The following is a 17,490-nucleotide window of genomic DNA, read 5'->3' as shown; positions in this document are numbered from 1 at the left end:
GTACGTAAACCCTTAAATTCCCCCCAGGGAGCGGCGGAAAAGCCGCTTGGCTGCTCCGGAGCCAGAGGCCCCTGCGGGAGGTGCCGGAGCCGCCGTTACACGAACGGGGGATACCGGGGGGATAAGGGGGGATAACGGGGCCCACCCGGCACCGCGTCGCGCCCCGCCCCTCGCGCCCCCGCCCCCGCGGCGCCGCCCCCGCCCGCCCGGGGGGTGTGGCCTCCCGGGGGGGGTGTGGCCTCCCGGGGGTGTGTCCTCCCGGGGGTGTGTGGCCTCCCGGGGGGTGTGGCCTCCCGGGGGGGGTGTGGCCTCCCGGGGGGTGTGGCCTCCCGGGGGTCCCTCCCGGGGGTGCCCCCCCCGCGGTGCCGGCGCTCACCACGGAGGAGCCGCGGGCGCGGAGCTGCTGCCGCAGGCGCCGCGCGGTGAACGGGCGCCCCACGACCACCGTGATGCGCTGGGGGGCGGGGGGNCGAGTGGTGCCTCATGGAGAGCGACCCCGGCGTCTTCACCGAGCTCATCAAGGGCTTCGGTGAGCGCGCGGCGGCGGGCCGAGGCTGCGGCCTGCGCCCCGCGCCCGGGCGGGGCGGCGGGCACGTGCTGAGCGGCCGTTAACGGGTGTAACGGCTGGCGGGGCCCCCGAGCGCGGCCGGGCCTGCGCTGCCCGGCGCTTCCTCGCGCTGTGCTGCGTGGTTCCTTCAGCGCGGCGCGCTCCCAAGGACGTTTCTGAAGAGCAGCGCTCTGTAAGGCGCTGAAGAGCGGGGCATGTAGCGGCTGTATGCGTTGTACCTGCTCCTCCCGGCCTGGTTTTGTCGCTTCCTACTCGTGGTGCCCTTTTCCTAACGGGAGTGGTTGTGGAAACGTGCGTCTCTCCTTGCTTAGGTTGCAGAGGAGCGCAGGTTGAAGAAATATGGAGTTTGGAGCCAGAGAACTTTGAAAAATTGAAGTAAGCCACTTTCTTTTAAGATCCACACTTAAAACAAAAAAATCTGTTTGTATTCACATAAAATATGTGCTGTACTCATGGTAGCATATTTTCAGTCTCTGAGGAGCTTTGTTGTGGTGTTGATTGATCCAGTACTTGGCAATGAAATGACCTTTTATCAATGACTTTGTGCTTAAAATACCTTCTCTGTTCATGGGAAATGCTTATAGTGGTAGCTAGATAGATTTCTAATGATGTTGTCATTGCCTTGTGCTGTGTCTTTTGACAAATTGTCTTTTTTGCTTTCATTTTCTTTGCTTTTAGCATTTCTTGCATAAAGTGTTGCATCGGTTCCCTTAGACTACTTACTGTAGTTACGCACCCTTGTAACCTGTCTTTCCYGCACAACCGCTTCAACACGTGTGTGTGAGAAGTCAAATATTCCTGTACCTGCCAGTGACRGATAACATGTGGAATGACTCTGTCCTAACTAGCAAATATTAATTCTTTTGCTGTTCTATTCATGATATGATAAATGTTGCCATGTAAGGGTTTTTTTTTTTTTAAGAAGAAAATGCTGCCTCATCTAGGTCGTGCTCTATTCCTGTGCAGATGCTCTAACTTGGATCATTTAACTTTCAGAAGTTGTAGAAATTAGCACAGCTGATGTGATTTTCAGGTTTTCTTCACATTATTTCTTTTATTTGCTCTGATTRAAGATATTTGATAAGTTGCACCTGAATGGCAAAAGGTGCTTTAGTAGTGGTTTACTTGATACTTGCAATTTGTTTCACATGGTTTTCGTTAAAACATTAGCCGTGTTGTTTGTAAGGGTGCAGCTTAGCTTGCTTGTACTGCAAGATGTACCTCTCTGTAGTCTTGAGTGGTGGACAGCTTCTGCTTTCCTTCCTTCCCAGGCACACATCTAAACTGGTAAGCTAAACAGTAAGATGTTAAAGGATACATTAGTTAGCAATTCTCAGATCCCTCCAGGGACCCACTGTTTAAGGAGATGCCTGAAATTTCTGGCCAGAGCTTTCAAGAAGTTTCTTATGCAACACTGTAGGTAAACCTTTTTGTGCCATACTTCTTGAGCTGATCTTAAAATCAGATTGCTGTGAAGAACTTGTTCTTCATAGCTGAAGTTCTCTATAGAATAGCAAATAAAAGCAATACCGAATCTATTTCAGAGAAGACTACTGTCTTTGCATGTTGGCAGTCTGGATAGAAAGCAATAGATTTCTCCTACTACTTAGTTGTAACTTAAAATGTGAATTTCACAAGAAACTCCTTTTATGTTTGAATAGTTCATTTATGGCTGGGAGTACCAAAAGTTTGGTTCCTGCTCTTATGTACGAGGTTGGCAAAGTTTTTAATAGCCATTTATTTGTTATTAACAGATTCGCAAGGATGCTCTACAATTATAATAATTACAAGAGCCAGTAGGACCTGTCCAGATTTAGGAAAATTACTAACTAAACACTAGTTGGAATTTGGATTATTTGGCATGTATGGAGAGAAGTCTGAAATGTGTTCTTCTTAACAAAAAGAAATTTTCTTCCAAGTTTTGGTTCAGTTCCTGATGTTTAGAAAAAAAATAATTCAATTATTATACAATACAGTACAGTATAGAATACAATTATAGTAGAGGTTTCTGGCTTTGATATTTTTCTTTTTTTTTTCTCTTTTCTCTTTTCTTTTTTTTTTTTTTCCTCCCCTCACCCATTTTATCTTTTAGACCAGTACATGGGTTGATTTTCCTCTTCAAATGGCAGCCTGGAGAAGAACCAGCAGGTTCTGTTGTTCAGGATTCAAGGCTGGACACATTGTTTTTTGCTAAACAGGTATGGCAAGTTCAGTGTTTTTCTTTTTTTCTTATATCATGACACAGCGTTTAATACTGAAAAAAAAAAAACTGTGTCTTGTTAAACTCTATACAGAGGTGAATATTTTACAAGATGGAATTATGTTACCAAATTTTGAGAGTAGGAACTGTGTATTAAAAAGATGTTGACAAGGCATATCTGATGTGCTAAGGCAAAAAAAAGACTCATCACATCCAAAATAGTAAAGCTCTTAGAGAGCTGGAGAATAAGTAAGAAAAAGTTACTCTTTTGTGCCATAAAGAATTATTTAGTAAATGCTTTGAGCATTTTTTGAAATGACTTTCAACAAATAATATAGAAAGAAGTGTGTACTTCAATACAATTGTTATCTCTGGTTTCTCAAATGGTCTTTAGTCAGGTCAGTATGACTCAAATGRGATAATCTTTTAAGACTTTCTAGAGCAATTTGGTCTAGAAACCTATTAAACCTTTCTGCTATTTCCAGTGTAAATTTACATTCCTTATTTCAGTGATTAAAATTCTTTATGCTAATGTTTCATTAAGGACCAAATAGCACTGAAATTCAGTCTCGGCTTTGACAGATTATTCAGTGTTTTGTTTGTGGGCACGAACAGTAAGAAAAAGTAACCTTAATAAAAGTTTGTGTTTTGTTTATTCATCTTTGAAAACCTGCTACTTAAATGAGCATAAATGTAACAGTTTAAACAAAAACTAATAACCGTAATTAGCAAGCTACAGAGCATTCGCATCCAAGGGCAGAGCTTTCGAAGCTTCTTAAAGAAAGCTTACACATAGGCTGCTTTTTCYATAAACTGATAAGTGCTTCGTACACAAGTTTGAAGATATAAACAAGTGTCTACATTTTTCTAGGCTTAAATAGAAATGTAGAAAACAATGGAAATGTTAGCTGTCTTCTTAGCTCTTCTAGCTCCTCTGCACGTGCGCTTCTGTTGTGCAGATAATTGTCTCTCCTTGGATTCTTTTATGATCCATTTCCAAGTGTTTCATGCTCTTCTGAGTGGCTTTGTTCCTTGGTCTTTCCGAATGCTGCTTTCTTTTTTCCTCTCTTGCTGCAGCTCTTGAGTTCAGATGAGCAGTGTCTGTCACTCATAATGGTGCAATGACCAGGAGTAGTTTATGTAGTGTTTTATAGATTATTAGTCTCTTGTTTTACTAGTTTATGCTTTCTATCTAATCAAACACTGCTGAAGATCAATAGGTAGTAGCTATAGGTTTACCTTGACCCAAAGAACCTCAGTCTTGTAGGGTAACCTGTTAGTCTTACATGGTAATTACCTGGCAGGAAGAAATAACTGGTTTGAAGCTAAGGAGTTTTTCAGGTTAAAAAGTACTTGTCCATGTTCAAAGGATTTCATCTGTCTCATTTCTTGTGACTTAGCGAAGTTATCCCAGAATGGCCATTCCTGTGACCTCTGGAAAACTGAAGTGTTTGTTTGCTCCGTCTTGTTGACTTCCTTCCACACTCTTTATCTCTGCAGCAGGACAYGATGTCTCAAAGCAGGTATCTAATATGAGCTTTTTAGGACCTGAAGTTGGATTTATAAATCACAAAATTTGTGTAACATTAAACTCACTAACAAAAACGCTAGAAAATTAAAGGCTAATGATCAAAAGTCTGTATTGAAGCATTCTTTGAAGCATTCATATTTTACTGTCTTCTGAAGACAGAAGACTTCTCATCACCTTCAGAGATGAAGGAGCTTTCTGATCTTCCCCATCCTTCACCTGCAGCTCTTTAAGGAGGTTCATTGTTTAAATTAGTAGTACCTAAGTTATGCCACTTGGTGGCATGAAGTACATATTTCAAAAGTAACCTGCAAAGACATTAAAATTGGAATATCTTTTTGGTCCTTTAGTTTTACTTGTTAGTCAAGTGTGGTGGCATAGCAAAAGCAAAACTTTTTGTGTAAATGCATGTATGTTTGGGTTTGTTAGATCAACTTTGCCTGCGCAGAGGCATCGTGACCGAATAAGTACTGAAATAGTCATGGAAAAATAAAAAGATGAAGAGACCAATGAAAGTTGAATTTGTGTTTTAGGCTAATGCGTGTACGTATTTAGCTTTGGTTATTTTACTTAAGGGTAGTTAGCCTTTGTTACAAATGCAACCTAGCAAGATATCTTGCCTGTGTTTTGTAAAGCAAAGGGTTGACGTGATGCTGATGAGAGTGCAAGGCCTTGATTCTCCCAACCTGCTTTTCCTTTTGACTGCAGAGTTCTGTTTCTCTCTTGTGATGGTTCAGATGCTCATCAACTTCCATGAGTGCRCTCAGCTTATCAGGCAGGAGGTTTCAGTAGATTTTCTCTGTGTCTTACTGGGTTTGTGATCTGCCGTGTGAGATGTGTTGGTTTGGTGAGTCTGTAGCAGCCAAAGGTGGTGCAAGGTAAGCAAGGGTGAAAGGAAGATAGTGCAGAGCTTCCTGCATTTCTTGCAACCACACTCGTGAGTTCTGCTGAGTCACCCAAAGGGATAGCAAGCATTGATATGAAATGCTATTCTATTTCTAAGTTCTATTCTAAATGGCATTAAATGCCATTCTATTATAAATCAGCAACTCCTCCAAAACTGTCATGCACCTGGGCTCATGTCACTTTCTTGTTTGTTTTCCCCTTGTGTTCACGTCTTTTTAGGTGGTGACTTTTAGGCAGAGATGGRAGGCAGGGGGTTGTTATCTTTCAATAACCTTTTTCAGGTGATTTGTCAAGGCATTCTATTTTCTAAAAATAAATAATACGGGCATAACTTTTTTAGTAATTTGCACTATTTGAACCATGCAAAACKGTGCTATTCCTATTTTTTTAAAAAATAATAGTCATGAATAGAATAATCTTATGTTCACTTGTAGCATGGAGTCACAGAGCAAATAAGTTCCTTTATTGGGAAAAATTTTAGGGCAGCTGGGAAGTCGGCAATAGAACAGTTGTGTAGCAATTATTTAAATAATTARGTGTTACATAATAGGAATTCAGTATGGGGAGTAATTGTATCAACAGCGTAGCTCTATTTCTGTTTATTTTTTCCATTTTGAAATTATGTTTGTTTATGTGGAAGCTTTAGCCAGATCTAAAAGGTTACAACTTTGAAASGATGTATGTTACAAAATAGTGTTAAGCTTGCATTAGGAAACACACACTTTTTTAAGCTTGTGCATTTCACACACCTGTTTTTTTTAAACACCCACCTTCATAGCACTGTTTTAGCTGAATCTTAAATGCCACTAAATCTTACTCAAGGCTGAATTGTAAGTATATTGTGTAGGAGGAAAGCTAAATTTTGAAGTMTGTCTAATATGCATGCATAGTAAAGGATTTTTTAAGGTCAGTTTTATGTGCACTCATGTTCAGTTTGGCCTCCCTGTTATGCCTAGGTTTGATATGGYCCTCTATTTGAGGCCACAGAACTCTGGATGATCTTACATACCATTTGAGCTAGGATACCTAAGCACAATGAGGTGAGTTAAGGATATAATTTCAGCCTTAACTCTGAATTTCCTTATTTCTGTGCTGCTTGAAGGCCTTTACTGGTGGTTTTTATGCACAGTGGTGACATGATTGAACCACTCAATGAATTGAGCAATTCTAGRATCTGTCTTGAGCAATTGTGTTCTGCACTGATCATTGCAGAAGTAAAAGCCTCTCTTGGGCGAAAAATTGCTRCAGATTTCAGATGTTTCCACGAGTGTTTTATTGGTTTGGTTCTTTCCAGTAGCTGTCTCAGGTTTTATTAGTGAAGTATTAGTACTGTGCCTCTACTTTGAGCCATGTATTGATTTTTATGCTGCATTGTGATGATAGAACATTGTAACTGGGGATAAAAGCCTCATGCTTCCAGAAGCAAGATCTAGAATGATACTGTTAAAATAAAGTTGTTTTACAGCTCTGTCTGTGTCGCTGATGGGAGCTCATGACTTGTATTTTTCTCGCAGCTGTCTGTGTCACTATGGGAGCTCATTACTTGTGTTTTTTCTACATTTCAAATGTTTCTTTTTTTTCTGAGTAAACCTGTTGAGTTTTTTATTATTCTGTAGCAATAAATCAGACTGTGTGTTTATGCTGAAGCAAAACTGAGAATAACCAATAACTTCATATGAAGAAAAATGTGAATTTCTCCATATGAAGAAATGCACTCGCAGTACATTGAATCAGTTAGAAACGGATTTTTGGTAATGGAATATATTGCTTGTAGGGAGGACATTTGTTCTGAAGGATGATTTAGTAAAATAGAGTAAGGGTTGAAGAAGATMTTAGAACTCTGTCCTAATGCTGAGGACCATCCAGAGTTGCTGCTGACTTTTTTTGTTTAACAACATAGGTAGCAGAATGGAAGATGTACATCTATGACTTCTATCAAGGAAGCACCAAATACAACCCAGAAGTGTTTTGACAAGTGTTGAGACTTTTTTTTTGAACAAATGCAAAAAAATCTTCTCAAGTCTCTTCAAGTCAAAATATCAGGCAAAAAAAGAATGTTGTTGGGGACAAACTGTATATATATTACTGTTTAAATGCTGAGAAGACATCTTGTGCCAATACTGAGACACCTTATGTAACAGCAGAACGATAGAAATTGAAGTGGATGGGACGTCTGTCCCTCTAAGACCCCTTAGCGTGGGTGTGTAGCAGTGCTGGACTGGATCTGTGCATTGATAAGAAATTGTGCCCATGGAGTAAACTTTGCTGTCATCCACATTCATTGCTGCAGTTGCATTTCCCTTGCTCTGCCCTCCTCACCTTGCCCAGGAGCATTTGCTGGGTACCTGCTCCTTCTTCCTTAGAACTTCTCTCATGTCATGTAGATCCAGGAGCCTATTGGCTTCTAACATCTGTCACTTGATACTCTGCTATTCTTGAGCTCCAGGGCTGTCCCATYTTTTCCTTACCTTCAGTCTCATGCTTTGGGAATTGTTTGTAGGTCTATAATGTCATTTCTTAACTGGGGTCAGCTTATCTAAGATCCACGTTGCACATTGTTCCTGGGAATAATACTTGATTGAACTTTGTTCCTGTGCATTTAAACCAACTGCTCCTGCACTGCAGTTGTAATAAAAAATACATTTATACTGAAACGCAGGTATTTGAGATTACAAATTCCATGTTGAGTTTCATATTTCTTCCTRTTTTTGCTGTTGGTGCTAACTCTTGTATCCAGTTGCTTGGTTCCTGTTTTGATGCTGACTTTAGATTGAATCTCTCTTTAAATTTCTCTTTACATGTTTGAATTCATTGTTGGCTTATTGCTGTGTCAGAACAACTGATCGTTCCATCTATCATAATTTTTCAATTTAAAAAAAAAAAAAGTGTTCTTTCTTCCCTTAATGTCCTGTATTATCTATCATTTTTTGTAGCTGAAGTTTACTGTGGTGTCCCTTCATTCTAACACCACCCTTTTTACCATGGTTCACCCTCTTGTTAATACTTCCTTCTTTTTACTTTTTCTRTCAGCTTAATTAATATAATATTTGCAGCCACTGTTTCAGGTTAGCTCCCTGTAGTCCACTGGAGATATTTGCTTTCATCTCAGTACTACTTCTACCATAGTCTGTCATATCACGCCCCAATCGTATCTCAAAACCTTTAGTTCTTTGTTCTCTTTCTTATGTTATAATATTAATTCTTTTTAATTTTATTATGCTGTTAGACTCTGCTGTTTGTTTTGTTTGTTTGTTTTGCTACTGCTTATTTTGCTGCCCTTGACATTTGCTTAATTAAGGACAATTATAGGAGTATAATTCACTTTACCCCCCCTTGAAATGTCTCTAAAAGAATTCAATTTCCTATACAGACTGAGTATCAGTTTTCAAGAGGAAGAGGTTAAGTTTATTTGCCTGTAATTTAATTTAAAAAAAAGTTTAGTAGAGGAATGCAATCCTCAGTCTTGGTGCCTGGTTTACATTTGGCTTGTGAAATGACAGTTAAATTAGTAAGATCAGATACCTTGGAGGAATATACAAAGTTCCCTGTCATCTGGATTGCTGATTCTTCCCCTATCCCCTCAACCTTTCATAGTGATCTGTCACAGAAAAGACTTCCAGAACTATTTKGACTATTTAAAGAACAATTTTTGACTATAAAAGAGTGGAGTTCTGTTGTGTTTGGGGTGTTTTTTTTTTTTTTCTTTTTGCCCTTTAGTAGTTGTAGGGAGGAGGTGAAGCAGTAAGATGAGTTTGAGATGTAAAACATTCGTGTTATCACTGAATTGGATAAGATGACCATCCAGTGCTCTCTGTATGAGTATTCTGCAGCAAGAACTTTTGGGGGATTACTTTGATCAGCTTCGCTTCTACTGTTAGTGACACTGTAGTGTGAATCAGCCATGAAAATGTGTGTTTTTAATGGAAAATGTTGTCCAACTTGTGTCAGCAGCACTGAACAAATCCTCAGCACTTGCGCTTTTTTCCTAGGTAATAAATAACGCTTGTGCTACTCAAGCCATAGTAAGTGTGCTATTAAATTGTGCTCATCAAGATATCCATCTAGGAGAGACTCTGTCGGAATTTAAAGAATTTTCCCAAAGTTTTGATGCTGCGGTAAGTGTCTACTCTTTTCTGAACTTTAAATATTTTAGTATTGTCTGTCCAATGTCTTATTTTCTTTCTGTTTCTAATTTTTAGATGAAAGGTTTAGCACTAAGCAACTCAGAGGTAATCCGGCAAGTTCACAACAGTTTTGCCAGGTAATTGAGTGTTCTTAAATGTTATGCATATAAGTTAAACCCTTTTCTTTTTTTTTTCTTTTTTTTTTTTTCTCTTTACTGTGGGTTGTGTGTTTTGGCGATTTTTGTGTTTTGGGGTTTTTTGGTTGTTTTTAAATATGTGTGTGTCTGTGTGTATATATATAAATTATTTTTGCAGGCAGCAGATGTTTGAGTTTGATGCAAAGTCTTCAGCAAAAGAAGAAGATGCCTTTCACTTTGTAAGCTATGTTCCTGTTAACGGGCGACTGTATGAACTAGATGGATTAAGGGAAGGACCGATTGATTTAGGTAATGTTTTATTTCTTTTTAAATGTCTTTCATTTTAACTCTTCCTTTAAATCAAAGCTTACTTGAGAGAAACCCTGTAAAATGACAGGAAATAAAAATGTCTATTTAACCTACTGAAGTCAGGAGAGCTGACCTGATTTTGGTCAGCTCTGGTGTGGCCATTATTTCATCCAAGAGCCTTTCAAATGTTGAGCATTGTTTTAAAAATGCGAACTTTGCTTCAAAGTGTATCAGAATAAAACATTAGTTATATTATGGAAGGAAAGTTGCTTATCACGTTGATTATTTTCGTAGTTTGTCATGCCAGTTAGTCTTTTCTATCCTATGTAAGTCACATAAGATATAGTTTTTCTCTTGTCATCAACAAATTAGATGCTTTTGCCCTTAAAACGCAGTTATGCTCTCATACTTTTAACAGTMCATTTCTTAATTATTATTATTATTTGAAAATGGCTCCTCAACAGGATAACCTGGATATTTTCAGCCTGAAGTTGCCCAAGGAAATATTGTWTTCTGTCTGATGACGCTACATAAGCCTAAATTCTCTGAGCCTCGAATTTCCAATGAACTCTGCAAAAAAGTTTAGGTTTTTCTTCCTTTGTTTTTTTTCTAGGTTCATGCAATCAAGATGACTGGATAAGCGCAGTGCGGCCTGTCATAGAGAAACGCATACAAAAGTAAATGGTCACGATGCTTTTAAAACACAGCACCTTATATGCAGGGAAAATTTCCTTTTTCTTAACTTCCTTCAACTACAGACTTACACCTGAATTTCTAAGGAATTAAGCTTATGCGTTGTTTTATCTTACATGAGTACCTGACTAAATGAAATATGTTACTTAATGGAAATAGAGATCTGTGTTTTGAAGAGATCCTTCCTTTGGCAAAGGAAGAAAGAATGTTATCTTTTTCTGTGGAAAACTGTGAATCTTTAAGTGGAAACTAAGTGTGTTATTGCTGAGAATAAGGTCTGAGTGATACCTCTCACTCAAAATACCTAATCTATTATCTGGTATTTATAGAATTATCTATTATCTATTTCTAATCTATTATCTGGTATTTATAGAAAGCGAGGCTTCCTTAGGTAGCTCACAACTTGCTTTGGAAGCTTAGACCAGAAAAGATTACTGTAGAAATCTTGCAGCATCTGAACTCTGACCCCAAACTGCATCCTCTAGAACAAACTAGAAATGAAATGTTGGCTTTATGCTATTTTTAGGAAATATTTTTTTCAGAGAGTCTTTTCCTTTTGCCCTGGTATTTGATAAAATGTTTTCTACTGTATCACTTTTGGAGAATTTAAACTCTGAAAGGGTTACAGATTTTAACTGCTCAACTTGCAACATTTTGTGGAAAAGAGGTAGCGTTTTCTAACAGGAAGTATCAATGAGGAGACATTTTGAAAGCATATATAGAGCTCTGTTTTTTCTTTTTTGTTTCTTTTTCCTCTGCAAAATGAATTTCCTTATAATGAAAGAATCGGGGGGGAGGATTGAGTTTTTGTATACAAAGTTTAATTTTGAGAACTTCTTGCTCTTCTTATTTAGGTACAGTGAAGGGGAGATAAGGTTTAACTTGATGGCCATTGTGTCTGATAGAAAAATGATATATGAGCAGAGGATTGCAGAGTTACAGCGGCAACTTGCAGAGGTAGGTCTGTGATATTTAGGTTACTGGGGCTGCTTGGTAATAATTCTGTCTTCGCTATTCCTCTGTTCTTCCTTTTTTCTTTGCTCCAAAAGGAGCATTAACTAAGAAAAGTGGGGAAAGGATGGTAAGATTTCTGTCAAGCACAGTGCAGTGCTGTGTGGAAATACCTGGCAGCTCTGGTTAGTTCTGAGGGAGCTAATTTGGTATTATGACCACCTCATTGTGCCCATCTTTTAAGGGTAGTGTGCTGCAGTACCGTGGCTATTCTTTTCCTAGTACTTGAGTTAAATCACTTAACTGTAGAAATTTGTAGAATGCTCCTGTATTTGTAAGCAGATTTGACTCTTACGATATTTCTGTTCATGTACATAAAGAGGAGACTTTTCTTGCTTTTAAGAAAAGCATTGCTATTTCTTTGTCTATAACTTTAAAAGTTACAGAAATTTAAGAAAGACATGCTATAGCTTTGTCATCCATTTAACAACTTCTGTTTTTGTGGAAGGAGGAACCTATGGACACAGACCAGAGCAGTAATATGTTAAGTTCTATACAGTCAGAAGTTGCAAAATACCAGATGCTAATTGAAGAAGAGAACCAAAAATTGAAAAGATACAAGGTATGTAGTCTCTGTCTGATAAAGTATTGAAAAAAGTCGTAACAGAAAAAGTCAGCTTTGGTGTCTTGGGGAACTGTTGCCATTAATCTGAAGGAAATGGTAGATACAGGGCCTGTGTGTTACATATGTAAATTGTAATGTTATTTCTGAATTCACAGCTTGCAAAACAGCTTGCTTTTAGCCCAAAGTTGGTTTGTGATGTGCAGGTTTGGTGTTTTCTTTATATTTTCTCACTTTACAAGTTGGCTGTATTTATGAAAGCACAGTGAATTATGAAACTCTTGCAAAGTGATTACTTTATGTGCACCAGAAGGCTGATCAGCATGTTACAGCTGGAACCACTAATTATTCTCCTGTATGTAATAGTGGCTACTTGATAGGGTTTTTACATCTCTGTTTCGTAGAATCATAATATAACAGAAGAGCTTCTACCGAAAAATAAAACAATAATAATAATAAATCCAAGCCTGTAGTTTACCAAGCARCCAATTAAACTGATGGAACAAAACACTTAAACTTACTAATGGATGTGAAAAATTAGTGGCAATATTGCATAAGTCTTTTGGACTTCATTTATAGTTGGCTGATACTCAAAGAACTGTTTTTTTTGCAGCAAAAAAATCTTTTATTCTTAATTTTGTTACCGCTTTAATATTTTTTTAGATTGAAAATATTAGAAGAAAACATAACTATCTGCCTTTCATCATGGAATTATTAAAGACTTTAGCAGAACACCAACAGTTAATACCATTAGTAGAAAAAGTAAGTATTTCTGGTTGACTCTTCATTACATWACTATTATTATACATTATTAGTAATGTATCTTCAATACATTACTAATAATTTTAAGTAGAAGTTATAAAAATGACACTGTAATCAGGTAGCTTGGAAGCAGGTATAACATGAGTTTGCTTATTTAAAAGTTCTGCCTTCAGCTGTATTGCTGGTTCATGTGGTAGTACCTTGCACTTCTGAAGAGGTTGGATCCTGATGGAGGTGCAGGATGGAGGGACCCACCAGCTTTGCCTCTCCTATCCACTAAGCAGAACTCCCAGTGGTGGCGGTACCAGCTAGGTGATTGTGGTAACAGCCATAGGGTGGTACAACACAAAGCGTGTGTGCATCTCTGAGCTTAAAAAGAGATGTCAGAAAGACACCGGGAATATAATCATGTGGTAACTAGAGTTATGCATCGTAATTCTAGTAGAATTTTTTTCTGCGTGTGGAGAAGCCCCATTCACGTACATGTTGAAGGCTGGTCCCTGTTTCTTGGAATCTGAATACTCAGCTCTGTTAACTTATCTGTCAGCACTAGATGGCAACCTTTGCACAGAGCTTGGGTAATGTGAATCTTTTGAAGGCACTTAGATCTCCACTAATATCGATGTACTGGCTCATTGTCCCTGACTTGGTATGGTGTCTAGCTATTAGCATTGATTTTTCACTAAAGGTATAAATTAAGAAATGTTTATTGTGTAATATATCACTTGTCGCTCTGTAAAGGACTGTCTGCAACTGTATTGACTTGAATTATAACAACATCATAGTGCTGGGTTGCATGTGTACTGTGTGCGTAGACAGGAGCTTCAGTTTCAAACTTGTATAAAAAAACTATATATCATTTAATGAGTTCATTAATCTAGCTGAATTTGAATAGATTTGTACACTACTAGTTTATARGAGAAGATGCCTTGCAAGTGTCTAGACTTATACTATTTAAATTGTCAGGGAGATAAGACAAAGATGAATTCTTTTGCTCACTACTTGTGCTTCTCTGTATTTGTGTACAGATCTAGAAGAACTATATTGACTTGTAGTTGTTCCAAAAATGTCAATTAACTTTTTATTCTTGAATTCAACTTTTAATTCATTTGCATATTATTAATGTGATTATTATTAAGCTTGGAATATTATAATAGGCTGTAAAAATATGAATTATTGTCTTATCAAGGTTTAACATCATCTCCCTCTGCTTTCTAGGCAAAAGAAAAACAGAATGCCAAGAAAGTTCAGGAGGCCAAGTGAAGATTACTTTGAAAAAGGCRTACGGCTGTGTGCTTCTGAAACTCTTTACATGACAGCAAATAAAACTTTTCATAAACTTTAAACTTTGTCCAGCGCACGTTTAACAGTTGTAACAGTTTGTCTTGTACTGTGTGCACGGGTCTAAATTTTTTTTTCTTCCCTTGCATCATGTGCATGTAGTACTACTAAGTAATGTCTAGGGTCTCTTGATCAAATTCAGTATTTACGTCTGTTGGATTTAGAAAAGTTTGAGAAATGGATCTGAACATGTACTTCCATCCTCTTCCTGAGGAAATTGTTGAAACATTTTGTCCCACTCAAATATATGATGATGATGCAGAAAATGACATAATTTCAATATATGCATGAGCTTTCTTTGCTCATTTTTCTTAACAATTATACTGTCTGACTGTTCAGTGACATGCCACCCTGTGTCTTTATTTTATGAAGTTTGTTTCTAATTTTTTTACGGAGCTGAAAAGTATGAATTTAGCTGTAGAACATCTGCAAAGACCGATGTATAATCTCAAAGATCTGCATTTCTTTAGTAGAAAAGATAATAAATATTCCCATTTTTATTTTGGCAAACATTCTTGATGTGGTATTTTATTGCTGGATAAGACAATTGGAATATGTCTAGGAAGTCATCAGTCTTTTGACTTTTGAGCATCTATGTTGTAGACTTGGTTTAAAAGGAAGCTGCAGCATTATTTTGGGGAAATAATAAGTTAAAAAGTAGTATCTGTTTGATAGTATGCTAAAGTTAACTTTATAAACTGTATGTGTCAATTAACCTTTGGAGGTAAGAGGAAGTTTAACCGTATATGGAAAAAACATAATGAAGAGTCTTGAACTTGACGAGTGAAGGGGAGGAAAAAAAAAATGACAGTGCTTCACTTTCTCCCTCCTTTGCATAGGTAGCATTTTAATTATTGTCCTTACTTTGTGATATAAGTGAAGGCAGTGTTTGGGGTAACTGTCTGACTGAGACCCTGGGCCAAAGGGAATGTCCAGGGGTGGAGGGAGCTCACATGGCAGTTGACCTTCTGCCAGGCATCGCACAAATTTGGAAAATATTATCTGTCTTGGTAAAGGTTGTATTATGTATATGTTAGATTTTTATATATATTTATATATATATATAAAAGTTCTATGTATGCATTGTTTGTGCATATGAACATATATAAGTTTAAAATCTATATTTAAATTTTGACATAAAAATATGCATAAAATTTATAAGTATCCTATTAGGTATAAACATATATAGAATCTCATATATGTGTGTTATGTTAATATAATACTATTTTTAGAGAGAATTTAGAGAACTTTTAGGGAAACCAGAATAAAATGTTTATTACTGCTCCATCATTTGGAGTGCCTATGTACTAATAGGATAAAATTTTGCTCAAAAAGTTAAGCTGAAACTGTTCTACTTCTGCAAGGATCATTTTGAGCCATTGCTGTGGTTGGAAGAGTAAGATCCATTTCAGTAAAACTCATGAGCTCCACAGCTCTGTTTAGAGCAAAATTGATATGGCCAGCAGTGAATGAAAACACTAACCTGTGTTTACAAGCTTCCTGCTCTAATATTTCATTATAGCAGTGATGGTTGAAGGAAAGGAAAGTTGGGATTTTTTTGTTCAYTTTTTAACAAGCCTTTTCATAATGTATAACTTTGCTTTAAGGGTGATACGTATATATTGCCTGCTGTGAGGACAGTCTTACATGGATGCAAAGGTAATTAAGCTGAGGAATTGCCAAATTCAAGGTGTTTAAAAAAAAAAAAAAAAGTTTGGGCCTTATCCCATCCTCTAGTTTTAAGAGATTGTATCTTGCTGTATATGGAGTAGTGAAGGGTTTCAGCTCTGTTTAATTTCAAGAGCTATTCTTTCTGCTGGTATAAACATGTGAGGAGTAGCTGTTGAAACTGCAATTTTGCCTTACTGAGAATAAACAGAAAGTTCAGTTTCTGTGAAGAATTATTTTTTCGTGTTGCCCAAAAGAGGGCAGTGCATTTTTCACTTGCTGAAAGTTTACTGTGTAATCTTAGTGCAGAATTTCAGTGAGATCTCAATGGGTTGTCTTCTGACTACCAGCATTAAATGTAAAACAACTGACTACGGTGAGAATTTCAACAAGCCTTTACTTGTAGCCAATAATAAAATCATTTAGCCCTAGTTGCCTTTGTCACTGTTGAATAAAGTTGGAAAAATGCTACCTGGCATTTGTTGCAAGCTCGAAAGGAGACCTAACCAGGATGGCCAAACAGCATCAAACTCCTATGATCAACCTTTTTTCTTTTTTTTTTTTTTTTTTTCTCTCTCCTCTTAATTGTTTTTATTCTCTAAAGCATAGGCAGTATGGAAGCAGTTGAGTAAAGTGTCAAGTTTATTGTCTGTGTTCACTAGTTGCTAGTGATGGTTGCTAGTGTTGCTGCAAATGTGCCTTTTAACGTGATTTGTAACTGGAAAAGGTTGTATAAAATAGTAATAAACACTTTTATTAATTGTGGAAGTATGTGGTGAATGTTAGGTTTTATTGAGGAGGAATAAAAGCTATTTTTATGGATAAAGAATACATGTACACTGTTGAAGTGGAGGCTAGATCTCTTAATGCCTTAGTAGTGAATCCTCTTTTTTTTTTTTTTGGTTAAAAGCTTTAACATTTCTAAGTTGCAGGTACGCAGGATTGAAACCTAAATCTTTTCTGCAGTCCTTGRGCAATATGATGAAACAAAATGTAAGTATATTAGGGGCTTAGGGGTTCAGCTGTGAGCTGTGGTGGAGGAAATGGTTAGGTCTATATCCATTAAGTTGGTCTCTTTTAATTCTTTTTTTTTCTCCCTTTTCATAAACACCTATTGGGAATATTAAAACCATTTAAAATAAAAAGTATACTGTATATAAATGACTGATTTAATCTTTTAAGTGGAAAATTAGCAATTACAAGCCCATAGCAAATTTGGGTAGCCTTCTCAATATTCTTGTTCAAGGATTAGCTCCTATTCACAGAGCAGTGGTCACGCGGAGCTGTTCCCAGGGTAGCACAGTTACACGGTTGTGTTCTCTCCATGACCTGTGGAACGGAGACAGCCTCCCTGCCATGTGTCCTAGCATCGTAGAAAACAGCTTCACTGCGGAGCCGTCTTGTCTGATCTGGGTAATCTAACTTCCCTCTACTAATAAGGTCTAATAGAGTTTATTATGCTGAAGGAACTTTCCAAGTCTGCGGAGGAGAATGTTTTGCCATGATAAGCATTTTCCATAATTTTTTTTACGGTTTGTTTATGCTTTAGTTGCACCGATTGAAGATAATGTTAATATTTGACTTTTTTTAACTATGCATTGCTAATTGCCAGGGATACATCTCTGATGATAACTAAGCAATCTTGTGCAACTTTATCAGAACCTGATATTTACAGCTCAGT

The 17,490-nt window shown here is 37.6% G+C and overlaps 1 protein-coding gene across 2 annotated transcripts; it reads left to right on the top strand.

The window, feature by feature from the left end:
• The first annotated feature begins 459 nt into the window (after positions 1–459).
• UCHL5 (ubiquitin C-terminal hydrolase L5) lies at positions 460–14,633 on the top strand. Of its 2 annotated transcripts, none has more exons than XM_026043872.1 (11): positions 460–529; positions 880–943; positions 2,661–2,766; positions 9,192–9,317; positions 9,402–9,463; positions 9,642–9,772; positions 10,386–10,449; positions 11,320–11,422; positions 11,928–12,038; positions 12,702–12,800; positions 14,019–14,633. In XM_026043872.1, the coding sequence occupies exons 1-11, from the start codon at positions 484–486 to the stop codon at positions 14,061–14,063; spliced, it is 957 nt and encodes a 318-aa protein (XP_025899657.1). In that variant the 5' UTR covers positions 460–483; the 3' UTR covers positions 14,064–14,633. The 2 variants fall into 2 exon arrangements, with proteins under 2 accessions (XP_025899657.1, XP_025899656.1); XM_026043871.1 differs by having other exon boundaries at positions 11,925–12,038.
• The last annotated feature ends 2,857 nt before the right edge of the window (positions 14,634–17,490 follow it).

This window comes from Nothoprocta perdicaria, unplaced genomic scaffold, assembly GCF_003342845.1.
Source record: "Nothoprocta perdicaria isolate Ctin4 unplaced genomic scaffold, notPer1 scaffold_34, whole genome shotgun sequence".
Lineage (NCBI taxonomy): Eukaryota > Metazoa > Chordata > Aves > Tinamiformes > Tinamidae > Nothoprocta > Nothoprocta perdicaria.
This window is presented reverse-complemented; position numbering and strand designations above follow the sequence as displayed.

What these genes read in the sequence shown, in the direction of transcription:
- UCHL5 (XM_026043871.1), top strand. Translation starts at nt 484, where the DNA reads ATGGAGAGCGACCCCGGCGTCTTCACCGAGCTCATCAAGGGCTTCG. An exon ending in GAGAACTTTGAAAAATTGAA is followed by an intron (nt 944 to 2,660) that starts GTAAGCCACTTT and finishes TTTATCTTTTAG; the next exon opens with ACCAGTACATGGGTTGATTT. An exon ending in CCCAAAGTTTTGATGCTGCG is followed by an intron (nt 9,318 to 9,401) that starts GTAAGTGTCTAC and finishes TCTAATTTTTAG; the next exon opens with ATGAAAGGTTTAGCACTAAG.